This window comes from Apostichopus japonicus, chromosome 11 (assembly GCF_037975245.1).
Source record: "Apostichopus japonicus isolate 1M-3 chromosome 11, ASM3797524v1, whole genome shotgun sequence".
Classification (NCBI taxonomy): domain Eukaryota; kingdom Metazoa; phylum Echinodermata; class Holothuroidea; order Aspidochirotida; family Stichopodidae; genus Apostichopus; species Apostichopus japonicus.
This window is the reverse complement of record NC_092571.1, coordinates 17588784-17603981: the sequence shown is the minus strand read 5'-3', so window position 1 is coordinate 17603981 and position 15198 is coordinate 17588784. Positions and strand designations below refer to the sequence as shown.

Here is a 15198-nt window from a genome sequence, read left to right as displayed (position 1 = left end):
TCAGACTTGTAAAATGCAGACCATTTACCTTCTTGTGATTGCAGACCGTTATCTGTGACACATACATGTTCATTTACGTTCGTTCAACACAAGTTCTTAGACAACCTTTGCTGTTCTCCCTCAGAGAAGATTTATTCAGTGTATGAAGACTTTTTGTTTGCAGACCATACATGTATTACACTTATGTCTATATTCATTAATGTTTCCAAATTTAGTCTGAAAACAGCCCAAAACAAGTTTTTTTAATTTTTTATTTTGGATAACATTAACTGTGTACATTCATCTCAGAGAGAATTGATCAATGAATACACAGGGCAGTAGACCTTAATCGTAATTTACAGAGCCTATCGGAGACCATAATCCTCTTCAAACCAACTCGTACTGTACCTACGGTAAGTTGAATGTAACATTGGTTTACAGTTTTGCTACTGTCTGACACACATGTCAGTGAAACTTGATTTGTACTGTAACAGCCAATTTCAGGCATGATCGTTTGAAAATTGGACGTCGTTAAGAAAATGATAAATTACCGAATGTGACATGTTGAAAGCGGGGGAAACTGTGACGGTTATAAACATTGCCTCGTTACCGCTCAATTATCTTGTGGCCCATTCCCATTATGAAATCATGAATAGTGGAGTGTGCATGATAATGCTACTTAAGTTTTGAATGTTCACTGTCAGGTGACTAAATGGAAAGGCAGGAAACTGACATGATGAATGATGACACAGAATCATAAATGAGGAACAGTTTATAATCCACACTAGAGTGAGAATTGTACTGGACATAGATGTATACTGTAGTAGTGCTGTTGAGATAATAATGAAAACACAAACTCAACTGTAGTCATTGTGGCGATGAATTCACCAAAACATAGCGAAGAAAAATCATGCCCAGTGTGTGGCTTGATAATGTCGTATATTTTTTAGACTTGACCAAGTCTTGAGTCTAATAAAAACACAAACTCAATGGTCATCATTTAACTTCCATATGACAGAGATCTTTGTGGCGAGGAATTCACCCAAACAAAGCCAAGATAAATCTTGCTCAGTGTGTGGCTTGATGAAGTCACGTTATTTAGACTTGACCAAGTCTAATAAAAACACAAACTAAACGTTCATCATTTAGCTTCAATATAACAGAGATCTTTAAAACAGAGATCTTTGTAACGATGAATTCACTCAAACAGAGCCAAGAAAAATCTTGCTCAGTGTGTAGCTTGATGATGTCATGCAGTATTTAGACTTGACCAAGTCTTAAGTCTTATGAAAACACAAACTCAACGGTCATCATTTAGCTTCAATATGACAGAGATCTTTAAACATGACAGAGAACTTTGTAACGATGAATTCACTCAAACAAAGCCATGAAAGATCTTGCTCAGTGTGTAGCTTGAAGATGAATGCAGTATTTAGACTTGAACAAGTCTTCAGTCGTGTAGGCAAACTGAGAAGGAATATGACATATGATACTTATATGACATATGATATGATACCTATATGACATATGATACTTATGATACATATGATACAAATGGAATCAAGTTGTTCTTAGCTGTTTGGGGAAGTTGATAATGAGTTTATATCTCTTCCACATTAGACCAAGAATGAAGTTAGGGTGTTGTGTCTCCTTCAAGATTATTGTGTATACTGTATTATGAACTGTGATAACCATTGGCATAATACACTAAGCATGATAGACTTAACAGTAAATTTAATTAAAACGTCTTCTAATTAGAATCTCCTTGGAATGTCTATGGGTGTTTTGGTATGATACTATTTAGCAGACTTCTCTCTCACATGTCACCTCTCTACTCTTGTACTCTTTCATCTAAAAACTTGAAGTTCAGTATTAATTAAAAGCATTGCAGGGCCCCCACTGCATGTAGCCTTCCAAATCTATCTATACAATTTTCAAAGTTAACATCTATTGTATCTATATGCTTTATCATAGCTTCAATTATGCCTTTCTCGTATAAATTTTTACTATTTGGAATTTCTCATATGTTTGAGATATCATTTAGATTGACTAAGGTTTGCTAGTGCCAAGGGTGTGCTATTGTCTCTAGAGATACTGTTTCTGCTTCTTGTGTACTTGACTGCAGCATTTATTCAGTTCATTATATGACTCGATCATATTCACTGTACAGTTTACTCCACTGTACACACTGACCTATAATGCTATTGTACTGTAGGTGCTGCAACAAATTGTACTGTTCCAGCTGCCTGTATCAATTCAATCAGAATCGGCAATTGATAATTATAAAAACAGCCAATTGTGAGACAAGACAATCGTTAATCTTCATATATTAACCATTGTAGTCCTGCAATCAGTTATATACTGTATAATTACTGTAGTCAGTACTGCTTGCCAATGCACTGCTGGATTATGTATAGGGACGACTTATTACTAATACTAACCACATTATATAGACTTAAAGTGAATCTGTATTGTCCTCAGGTATGAAGCAAAGACCAATATATGTGTCACCTAACTCTTTGCAAACTGGCGTTTTGCATTTCAACGCAACATTTTGGACGCTTTCTGACACTATCTGCTCCGATGGTTTTGTCAATTTCGACGCACTACTAATAATCGATTAAAAAAACACTTTTTTTACTCTCCTTTAAAGCATTCCCCCCCCCCCCCCCGAGACATTTAGTTACCAAATTTTGAATAAACTTTGTTCCTCGCTTGTACCTCGCTTAGTTTTCTCCCTTGCTTACCTGTCCCCAAACAACCTTAGCACTCTTGCTCTACTGTGTCTAAATGCAGCGGTAACTGTTTTCATAGTGTAATTACAACCTAGATAGCAATTGGTCACTTCCGGTCACTTATACTTCTTCTTCTCATTCTACCACCTGGAATATCCAAAACTAAAGTAAGTTTTTGGGATTTCTGTGACAACTGTAACTTGTGTAAAAGTAAGTGGGCCTTAATACAGATTCTGTGCTTGCATTTTGTCCCTTGTAATTTCTGGTACTAGTCATTCAGTTTCTGAACGAGATCCTGCTAGGATTGAAATGTCAGACCCACTTACTTTGACACATTCTCTTACACAGGCTGTTTTAGTGGATATTAAGCAGTTTGTTAACAGTTTTTGTGTTATTTTGATTTACAACTGTAACTTTACGACAATTACTGTGCATACACTGTATGTATACGGTAGCAAAGTTAGCTGTATTTAACTAAAATTACAGTAGGCCGACGACATACATATTGTCAGTCTCAAAACTTAGTTGCTGCATGAATAATATTCTCACTTGCAGTGAAGCATTAAATTGGTAACTTCCTTGTACTGTCTGTACCCTTTCCCTTGTCATGCAGCGGTTCCCAACAGGTGTTTGATTAAGCTAAACAGAAAATTGAATTAACTAGGTCACGTTACTTAGAAAGCCATAAATCCATTTTCCTGTGAATGATTAACACATTTAAATTCAAGATTAGAAGTGGCATCCATTATACACACACATAAAATTATGTGTTCATACACACATATTTTGCCTATATACTGTATGGGGAGACTTTGGAGGAGGGGGGGGGGGGATTTTTCACATACAGATTCTTTATGTTAGTTGCAATGTTTGTAGATCTGGTAGAGGGGGATGGAGGGTGGGGAAAGGAGTAGCCCACATTTTGGACCTGTGTAATGTCAGCAAGTTCACAAGACTAGTAAAGTAGGCATCAAGTGTTTAATAGAACAGTAGTAATGAAGACATTATTGTTCCATAATAACTGTTAGGTATCTTCCAATTACTGTTAAACAAATGATCCAAGTAAATCATGTGAGTGAACTGTTGAGATTTAATCACTGTTAGTTAGTGGGATTTAATCATTCAATTAGTGGATGTAAATTGGCAATTTGTTCCCCAAACCTTAATCTCCTCCCCATCCTGTTACAAACTTCTAATTTACCAGATCAAAGAACAGAACTTGGAAATACTGTACATGTTGACTTGAAATAAATTTTCCATACAGAAATTGCGACTTTCATTTTTTTTTTTTTATTGTAGCAAGAAAGCCACACATTCCCGCAAAACATGCCAGCAATTTATTGTTCGTACATATTTCAAAGTTTGGGGGGAATAATTTTTGAATTTGAGACAATCAATTTGGAATGTGATCACTCATAATCTAACCAGAGCTCATTAAAGCAACTAATGATGCTTAAAGACCACCAGAAACTCATCACCCAAACCCAATATTATCGCTCTGGTAGTCACAGAAGAATAAAGATTTCGGAAGTGGTCGAACTTGGAATTCCAGGCGCACCTAATTACTCTTTCCATCGGGGTCTTCTGCTCTCTGAGATGGAAACAGAAATTTGATTAGATGTACAGTAGCTGGTTTGTAGAAATTTTACAGTGGCAGTTATTTGTTTCTTCCGAGATTACCCAGACGTCAGTCTTGGTGACTCACTATGGGCTTATGTTCAACCACAACTCTTTTTTTTTTTTTTTATGTGTTATAAATTGATAAAAGTTTTTAAAGTTTAATCTTCTTGGTCAGCAAGACTCAAGCATGACTGTTCAAATAATTAGTAAAAAAAAAAAAAATTTGGACTTGGTGTTCTGGAAGAATTATTGAAGTGAGGATAATATCAAGAAATTAATGATCGCAGTTGAGTTGAGAAGCGGGAAGTGACTGTGACCATGCAAAAAGAATACTTATCATCATAAACTACAGGGAAATTGAAAACACCATTGATAGGGTCATTTTATTAGTTTAGTCATTTTAAATGTACATTGTGTAATCCATTGTTGTCCCTGTTATCTCTCTCACTGATACAGTACAGTAGCTTACATTAATCGACACTATTGAATTGCGAAAGTGCTCAACAGGGCAATTTATGGAGCCACTGTGACTTCCTTTATAGTAAAAAAAAACTGTTGAAACAAGCCATGCAAATAAGGGCTGAGATATTCCACTTTCCGTTTAAAATGTCTTTTTGAAATGCCAAATTTGAAGGATGACCCTTGCAGAATTTTATGGAGTATATATCAGTATAGATGTCACCATGGCAACACATAATTCGAAGGATGGGAATGTCTTGAAACGGACGTTTTATTTCTAAAAACTTGTATTGCTTGATCTCAAAAGTTCCCACTGATCTCAACTGAAACCAAAATAGGAAGTTAATAAAATGCTCTGGTTTAATTACACTCGATCCACTCAAACAGGTTTAAAAATTTCTGTAGTTTGGAAAACGGTGCAGTTTCTGTTTTTAGCATATTTATGTTTGATGGTAATTAGGCAAGTGATATGCTACCAATATATACCCAGCTGCTGTTATCTGAAAACTCTTTTGAAGTTCTCTTCCTGTCACCGTAAACACATTTCTATCGATTCTCACTATGTTTGTAAACAAAATTACAAGATGAAAGCACTAAGAATGTTTTAATGCCTGAAACGGACGTTTTCTTTCTAAAAACTTGTGTTGCTTGATCTCAAAAGTTCCCACTGATCTCAACTGAAACCAAAATAGGAAGTTGAAAAATGCTCTGGTTTAATTCACTCAATCCACTCCATCACAAAACAGGTTTAAAAATTTCTGTAGTTTTGAAAACGGTGCAGTTTCTGTTTTTAGCATATATATTTGATCGTAATCAGGCGAGTGATATGCTACCGCTATATACCCAGCTGCTGTTATCTTGAAACTCTTTTGGAGTTCTCTTCTTGTCACCATAAAAACATTTCTATTGATTTTCACCATGTTTGTGTGTACAAAGTTACAAGATGAAAGCTCTAAGAGGGTGTAGAGCTATATGATGTGTACCACACTGATGACAGTCATCTGTGATTGCATTTATTGTAGGATTTAAACTCCTCCAATAAAAAGCATAGTCCTTTAATTTCATCATGGATATAAAGCTGTTTATTTCAGCTTCAACAGAATTCAATAAATTTGGATTATTTGATCAGTACAGGGAAGTAGCTTACACTTTTCTGCACCGTTTAATCTGGGAATGCCAAGCAGCCTGAAAATATACAATTTCGGTTTCCATCCCCAGCTTCCCCTTTACATACTTCGGCAAAGATTGGTTTCAATAAAACAAAGTATAAATGATGTATGTGTGTGCTAATCCTCTCATCTTAACAGTTTGGGACTTTTGCATATATATATACTGAACATAAACCTTGTTTACAAACATTTACTTCCTACACGAGATTCTTTTAACAGATACAATTTTCAAGCTGTAGTTTGTGTTGGGGTTGTAATTATTTGTGGAGTATTCACATCTAACTGGATATATTCCAAGCCAAACTAACAGATGATGGGATATATTTATGTATATATTTATATATAATTATCGTATACTAGCAGGGATATGCCCACGCTGGGCGGCCCCGCCCAGCACTAAACATTACCGCCCAGCACTCCGTCTTAAAAATTGTGAATCCCGCCCAGCACTATTTTCATCTAATATCCCGACATCCCTAACAATATATTCAACATAAATTGGGCCTAGCCTATATATCAAAATCATACAGACTAATAATGCATCAGTTACGTATGCGAGAAACATTACTTACAGCTCTCAATCGGTCCCTTGTAAAATCTCTTTGAAACAAACTAATAACTTTTACCAGGTACGTAATATATTTCACTAAAAAAAAATTTAAAAATGTAAATTGTTAGCAAAACTAGTACTTGTGTATGTGTTTAAAAAGCTACTGTACACAAGTGCCAGCATTTGGCATCTGAGCACCTTAAAAAATAGACCCCTCCCCCAGGACGGCAATCAGTATACCCAGCACTCAGGAAATCCTGGGCACATCCCTGCAGATATATACAGTATTTAAACAGTTGCTTGAGTTGTCTCACTTGCTGTACACGCATACTGTACATTGCATACAAAACGAGATGTCTCACATATTTTCATTTCTGAAATTTGTAGGAAGTCTTTTTCCATTATAAATAAAAAGATTTAAAAAAGAAACAAATGCAAGCTTACCTTCATTTAACTCAAACCCATTGAAGTCTAGCACATCAGGATTTTGTTTTCTTTTAACCTGATATTCATTTTTTCATAATTTATCATTTTCTGATGATTTATTTCCACCTTGCTCATTGATATGTTTCATCACCATGGCAACCATGCACAGAAAATGCCAATCATTCACGTCAAGACCAATGACTCAAGACTTGATTAGGTGTGTTTTGAGGCATTTTTTTTTTTTTTTTGGTCTTCCACTGGGGGAGATGCTCAAACTATACTAAGTCATCCGTGACTCCCATCTTTAGCTCTTTGCATGCAGATCTGATTTCAAAACGAATCTAAGAGGATCAAGCCCCTCCATAGGTTAGAGAAAAACAGCTTTTGGAGCATCCGCCACAAGTTTAACTGTCTTTGGGGCTTTTAATGAACGAGGCTGATGATATTCGAGGGCAGAAACTGAACCGAGCCGAGCGACTGTTGAGCGTATTAAGGAGATAGCCGAGGGCGCGTACGACAGAGGGTGTTGACAGAGTTTTGGAGAGGACATTCCCCATAGGGTAGGTTGGATTATTGAAGCAGTCATAACTGACCGGTAGCTTAAACAGGAGGGGAAATTATCCCCAAACCGGAGGGGAAATTATTCTCCGTAATGAGTCTATGACTCACGGTTTGCTGAAGTGGTGTTTTCCAAGGCCACAGCTAGAGAGAGAAACCCATAGCTGTAAGGTTATTGTCATTGGTTTTTAGGGATTTTAATAAGCAGGACAAATTGGTAAATTTATTGCACAGGAAGTTTGGCGGTTTGATGTTTGTCTTTCATCTTCTCAGGGAGAGATTTTTATTCATGATTTATATGTATTCATAATCTATTTGTATGCACAGATGTACGGTAGTTATCTACACGTTTTTGTAAGATCTTGTAAAGCTTTAATTGACATTTCAAGTAAGCTAACTTCTTTTTCTTTCTTTTTTTCATGTAAAATTATTGTGACTATAAAAAGAAGAAAAAATTAAGGGTACTTGAAAATGAGACTAGCCTGGAAGGTTAAGGACCTCTTCTTTCAGGTTGTGCCTACAAATCTATAAATCCCAGTACAAAGTAGGTAGGGGAGGGATGGGAAGGGGGTGGAGGGATGGAGGGGTGGAGTCTAAGAATGAGCAAATGGTGCCTTAGGGCATCAGAGGGTGTTCATCTGGCACAGATAATTACCATACTGTTGGGATATGAGTCATGGCACACTTCCTCTTTCAATTCTACTTCCATAAAATAAAAATAATAATAATATTTGCTGAACATATGGTATGGTACAGTTTATCAATGACATCATATTTATTTTTAGAAAACTGTAGATGATTTCAACTGCTTTATGGATATTCCGTACTTCTCTTTCAAAATGTTGTTTTCTTTTGGTATACCTTTAAGAACTCTACATCTATATACCACCTGCTAGATCTGTAGATTATCTAGGGGTTTATGTTGCTCAGTCTACTTACAACATCATGAACCTCCATACACATGCCAGTTTTGCAAACTTTGGTAGAAATTTCAAGTCTTGAAATTGAGTCAAAAACCTACAGCTCCATTATGTACAATATGTACAGTTAAAAGCACCTTAGTGACATAGAACGAAAAGTCAACAAATGTTAAATTCTTTATTTATACATGTTTTTTTTAAATATTGGTAATTAAACCACAGTACCATATTAGCTCGATTGACATTAACAACGATGGGAATGACTCATGTTTTCACATAATTTAATATATTCCTTAAAACCCTTCAAATCTCTCCTCATAATTCTATAAGCCCCCCAGATGATCACACATAATTTGCCTAGAATTTGACCTACTTGTCTTTTGGTCCGTTCATCTGGCACCTTCCCTCTCCCTGTGTGATCTGCTTCACTAGCTTTAGTACATGTTTGTATGCTTCAATGCTCATTTTAGTATTTAAATGCACATAACACACTTCACTGTGTACAGAGTTTTCCAATAAAATAGTATTATAACTTACCAAACTTTCTTGATGGAAAGTCGTTTATAGACAGATGGACTGTGTTATGTCATCGATCTCAAATTTTCTAGATCATGAATGATGTCATTTTAATGGGACACGACCTGTGGTCATGCTTAAAAATTAATAACGTAAAAATTTTGAAAAACGCAGAGGAGGAAGGACTTTTCATCATGAAATAGAAAAAAATGGATGGATATATGAGCAGGATTCAGACAACGAAAATACTAATTCTGAGTCCGTAATTCTGAGTCCGTAATTCTAATTCTGTATTGACTGAACTAGCTGGCTTCAAGTAGTTGGTTGCTAGGTAACAGTTCCATCGTGTAAATACTGTATATAAATGTATTGTTTGTTTGTTGCATGCGGTGTTGCAACAGATGTTTAATACTCCATCAAGTAGAAGGTGGATTTGAAAGTACTACCAAAGCACTATGTGGGACCAAGGAGCTACGTCAGTCATTTTTTCCAAACCGGGAATGAAATATTGCGGAATACATGCATATTGTACATGAGCCTCTTGTCCCGTTGCTGCATAACATAGGTGTCGGTGTCAATCATTTTGCTTGTGCCAATAAATAGCGAAATGAATTGGGGAAATAGTCAACGCAATTTTTAGCTCAACTACGTACAGTAGTTGAGCTTTTGTCATGGCAATGCGTCTGTCTGTCAACAGTTGTTGGAAGGCCACCATATGCATGCTGTTTGATCATTTCTTGTCAAACTTGGTGAGGTTATGGCGCATGTCAACAGGTTGATACTCTTGCTAGCAAAAAGTAGGTCAAACGTCAATTGGGGTTAAAGAGAGGTCAAACAGTGAAATCCCACAAAAGCCTACTCCTCCTTGAGTTAATGTTTGATTTTCATCAAACTTGGTCACAGTGTACAGTTAGTGATTGGTCATAAAAGATGTTCTTACTTTTGATGTCAAAGGTCAGCTGAGGTCACAGGTCAAATTGTCAAATTCATATCAAAGCCTAATCCTCTGACAGGTTTTGTGTTATTGTGATTTTAGTTGGCCATGGGGATCATCAGTTAATGGGCCACAAAAGTGATTCATTTATAATATGGGCAAAGGTCATCTCAGGTCATCTGAGTGATATCAAATACTGCCCCAAAAACATTCACAAAGATGTGGTCCCTGTGTGTTTTGGAGCATCACTAGCTGGGTTTCTTAACTAAGTTTCCTTCTCAACTGGGCCCAACTAGGTTCTCAACTGAGACTCCTCTCAACTAGGTTCCTGTCATTGTAACTTAGTACTGAGCTTTTCAACTAGGAGTTTTGTCAACACAATGCCTTAGCTGAGTCTGGATGTTACTGTAAAGCAGGCTCCACTGTGCCTCAACAACATGATGTTCAGTTACTAAATATTCAGTAGTTAGGCATCTTGGAATAACGTGTTTACAAACCAGCATGTTACCTATACTTACACTCCCACTCACAACATACACGTATATATACCAGCTTCACTACATGAGGTACCAGTAAAACAAAAAAAAGTATTCTTGTAATACAACATTATTTTGTTAATTCTTGGAGTACAACTAACCATTACCCAGCATGTCACCTACTTACACTCCCACTCACAACATACACATACATACCAGCTTCACTACATTAGAAACCAGTAAAAGACAAACAGAGTTCTTGGAATACAACATTATTTTTATAATTCTTTGAGTATAACTAACCATTACATACTTTGTACAATGTCTCGGTGACATCAGGTTGTAGTTGAGCTACTGCATCATTGGCGCTTTGTTGTTTAGCAGAAATCTCAAGAAGATTGTGAAAGTTAATTCCGCAGTATTTCAAGCCCGGTTTGGTGATAGCGGAGGACTCCAAATTGTGTAAATATTGTAAGTCTGCCCTCTACATTCTAATCCAACTCTACTACCAACTCTGTGCAGATATATACGCCTTTGAACAACTTTTGTTGATTTTGGCGCTATATAAATGTTTTCTGATTGATTGATTGATTGATTGATATACTAAACTAAAACGAACAAGTGGCCTAGGCCTATACCTACCACACTTTCATGTATGTTCTTTAACAGACACGGGCCTCGCCCCAGGAATAGCATAATTTGAGTATGATAGGTTTGCTTCATTTATCAACAAGTAGCAACCATTTATATCAAGAAAAATTTGATCACTTTGCACCATTTTTAGGTTAACAACGTGAAATAGCATCTGTATAAAACCTATGACACCACTTCAATTCAAGGTACAGTTACTACTTAAATATGGGAAGCTCATTTATGATCCCTTTTATGAATGAGTCAATGAAATTTAAGATAACTCCACACTTGCTTAAAATGATAGCTAGCAGACTAGCAGCTGTTATAAACAAATACAGTAGGTCATTATTTAAATGACTAGCCAAGTTTTAATTCTACTAATGTATTACAAGTTGCTAAATGATATGGATGGAGCATATAAAATGTGCCGTCTGGCGGTCTGGGTGACAACATGTTGCATTGATTGATTGATTGAAAAATGGAATCAAATTTATTAAGTTTTATATATTGATCTTTATTTAGGAACAAATCTAAAAGAGGATGTTTTAGATTAATCAAACTTCAGTGGGTAGACTATGTATTGTTGAGAAGAATTGCTTGTTGACCAATTTTTCCCCCAAAACATCATTTTTCAAAATATAGTAAATAGTATTGAATTTTATACCATATATATGATTTGATTTATTTGTAACCCCTATGCAGTATATGGATCAACCCATGCAGGCAGCATATATACCATTAGGATATGGCTTTTATTTGATTAGTGCATTATCAATGTCCCCAGGTACTGTGTGTAGAATGGATTATCATTCTTGATGAATCTCATCCAGGCCAGCTGAGCTTCCTCGTAAATAAATTGATATTGGGAGAAATACTCAGATGGCATGTATGTACTCAAGTGTACCTTACACCTCAGCATTATCTTTCAAAACACTATGATATATGTTATCATACATATATTGTATAGGACCATGATGTAACTGCAGGCCCCACTTGAATCATCCACCACCCCCTGTGTCATCCCTCCCCCCCAATCCATATCTACTTCCATCCAAGTTATATTGAGGTTGTTTGAAGTTTGAACAATCATATTGATTGTAAATAATTGTAAACTGATGACCAAACTTAAAGTCCCCCCAGTAAGTTAACTTTTAAGTTTTAATCCCCTCTCCTCTTTCCCCTCCCTCATAGTAAAGAATCAGATACAAATTATTGGTGGAAAAGATCTCAAAAGAGGTCAACCTTAGCCTCTCCACCAGGTGATTTGATTTCACTAAATGTCTTAAATTCAGCGTGGTTATAATTACAATATATAGGTTTAGTGACATATTTTTCTTCTTCTTGCAGCTAGGTACAATTTCCTTGTATTTTAAGGGTTTTTCCACCCGATATCACATCTGCTTACCATTTCATTACCGCGAAACTCTCATTGTCCAAGCTTTGGTCTATTGGCTACTTGCAAAAAATAAAAAAATAAATAAAAGAGTTTCTGAATTGCCCTCAGATTTTACCAATAGATTAGCACCCCTATTCAAACAGTCTAGGTCCACAATAGGAATTCCAATTCCCCACAGCTCTACACCTTCAAGTTGGGGCTTATCATTTGTGCAGGAACTTGTTTACAAGATTATTTTTATGGTTGTTTTGTGCCTGTGTGTGTGCGCGTTAAGGGCAAAATCACCATATAAAGCTTATCCCGTCAAAAACTCTTAGGAAATAGTTTCGTTAAAGTACACAGGCTTATGTCAATAGGAATATTTCCCTTTTGTAAAAGGAACCTTGCCGATGTTTTCATTGTACTCTGTGATATATTGGAAGTAATATTGGAGTAATATAGCAGGTACAGTACCTATAGACGCTCTATGATAAAAGAGATGCATACAAGAGTGAAGGTCACGGCTGTGTTGAATGGATGACCCGTTGGTGCTCGTAGTCTGCTAAGGACATCGATACGATCAAGTTTCTCACACTGCGTGGAAAGAAGTTCACAAGTTAACACACACACATCTGGATAAACTTTTAATCTGCATTTGGAAGATATGTATACTATTGTGGTTAACATTTATTATATATACACAAAGTTGAAAAATTATTAGGGTTGAATTTCTGAATGTTGGTTGACTTGCCTATGGAGGGATTAAAAGTTTCACTGTGAACCAGAAGTGATAATTTGGAGTGATCGACAGTTGTGAGTATATAGTGTGATACATTTGACTCCCGTCAACAATTTTTTTTTTTTTTTGGCCAATGTGAATGAACTGCATTGGTGGTGGTTTGATCAGAATTGTTTAAAGTTGCTGGTATAGCATGTGATATAAATTATGCCTAACAAGCTCTTGAGCAACAAGGAGGACTGTGTGTTTATATAGCTACTGTGTGCATAGAGAGCACTTTACAGTATAGTGCTGTCCACACATGCCTGTGGACCGCTTCATAAACTCAAAGTGCAAAACTGGTCAGGAACCGGTGAAAGAAACCTTTTCTGTTGGATGTCGTTAGTCTTTTCCAATGTCTGCCAGTTGTGTGCAACCTTGGAGTTTTGATTTGGCGGTGGTGGTGTCCATTTTCACTGTCATCATCCAGATTTCATTGGGAGTTGCCTTTGTGTATAGGAGAAGAGGTAAGGCATCATATCGTGCTCCAAACTAAGACACATCGTAATGATTGTGCCAATAATTCTGCTACAAAATTTAAGAAAATTAGGTCATGTGGTTTAAAAGCTACTTGCCCATATCTTGGGCAGGGTTATGTATGTATGCTTTTAGAGGGAAAGATAAGTGGGAAGGGGGAAGGAAGGAGGATGTGAGCTGGACTGGATGGAGGATATCTTTGTTGTGTTGGAAGCCAGGCATTTTTGATATCTTTATATCCAGCATTTGTTGAATATTTGTCAATTATTGTGTAATATGTAGCCCTGCATGCAGAGAAAAGGGGGTGGCAGTAGCATAACCAGTGGGGGAGCCCCTCGGTCAAATGTTTTACCCTCCACTTGCCCCACCCCTAAATTACATTGGTTTTGCTATTCTGTCATCGCTATGAGGCCAGCCCTCATCCCCTCCCCTCGGCAAACACGCTACCCAACGAGATAACCTGCTACCATGCTTGTTAAGTCATGTGTATGGTTATGACTTATCACTATATCGGCCGTCCGAAATTAATCCGATGTTGTTACTTGGAAACTGCAGCATACAGTATATTACATGATTTCAACATTTCAACACACAGACTTGATTTGTTAGAATTGGCTGGCCGAAATATTGTTTCCAACGACTATACAGACTTAAGCAGATTAATGTAATAAAACCAATAGAACCAATAAAACCATTGGACTATGGCACTGGACAGACAGTTTTGTAGTGGCTGACCGAATGAAGCTAGAAGTGGATGAAACTGAGCTTCATATACAAATGTATCTAAATTATTTGTATCTAAAATCGTATATGAATATATTTATATATGTTTATAAATACTGTATTGCATTGAATTTGCACAGAATTTCTATCTATGTTACAAAGAAATTGTACATATTATCCGATATGAACATGTTAACCGGAAACAAACAAAACTATTAACACAGACTCATTAGCAGTTGAGTACCTTCCACTCGGTAAAGATTTACTTTAAAAATAACATTTTGCTGATCTTTTAAAGGTGCATCCTTGATTGGGCAATCGGTGGCTTTATTTGTGCAATATGTACAGTGTTATATATATATGCCAATGCAGTGAACCGATGATCAGCTGATTACATTGTTTACATCCTGTCATGTGAAGGTATATATTTTATACCTCCTGCAAAGTCATTCAGCTCATTGGTATACGGTCGTCTTTGCATACAAGTATTTACATACAGCACTCAACATGTGCTTACATACATGCACACTGTTATGGTGTGGCCTTGGTTTCTGTAAGTTACATAAAAGGCAAGGTATTTTGCCTGCACTACAAGTAAGAGGGCTCTTGTTCTCAGTCAGTAAGGATACATGGCTTGAGCATTTATTAACCTTTACATTAGCACTACGCTGCACTACCACTACTTCTGTATATAAACTGTTAAGTTCACCATTTAATCATTTATGTATTTTCAGTCACAGATCAAAAAAAATTAGAAGCAGCAGAAAGTTAGCACAATTAAACTTTATTGGAGATCTTATTAATATGCTAAAAAATGGCTCCGAATGCACCATTTCACATCTAAGGTTTTACATTTTTCAGAGGGATAAT

General features: G+C 36.4%; 1 protein-coding gene across 4 annotated transcripts in view; it reads left to right on the top strand.

Moving 5' to 3' along the window:
• LOC139976231 (kazrin-like) overlaps nucleotides 1-15198 on the top strand; it is a 91289-nt gene that overhangs the window by 6840 nt on the left and 69251 nt on the right. Inside the window, exon 1 of one of the 4 annotated variants that reach the window (XM_071984804.1) lies at nucleotides 12721-13595. The exons of 1 other annotated variant lie outside the window; for it this stretch is intronic. In XM_071984804.1, coding sequence (XP_071840905.1) covers nucleotides 13484-13595 — 112 coding nt within the window. In that variant the 5' untranslated portion in view covers nucleotides 12721-13483. Of the gene's footprint in view, nucleotides 1-12720; nucleotides 13596-15198 lie in introns of those variants that run through there. 2 more of the 4 variants (XM_071984803.1, XM_071984807.1) reach the window with 2 other exon arrangements.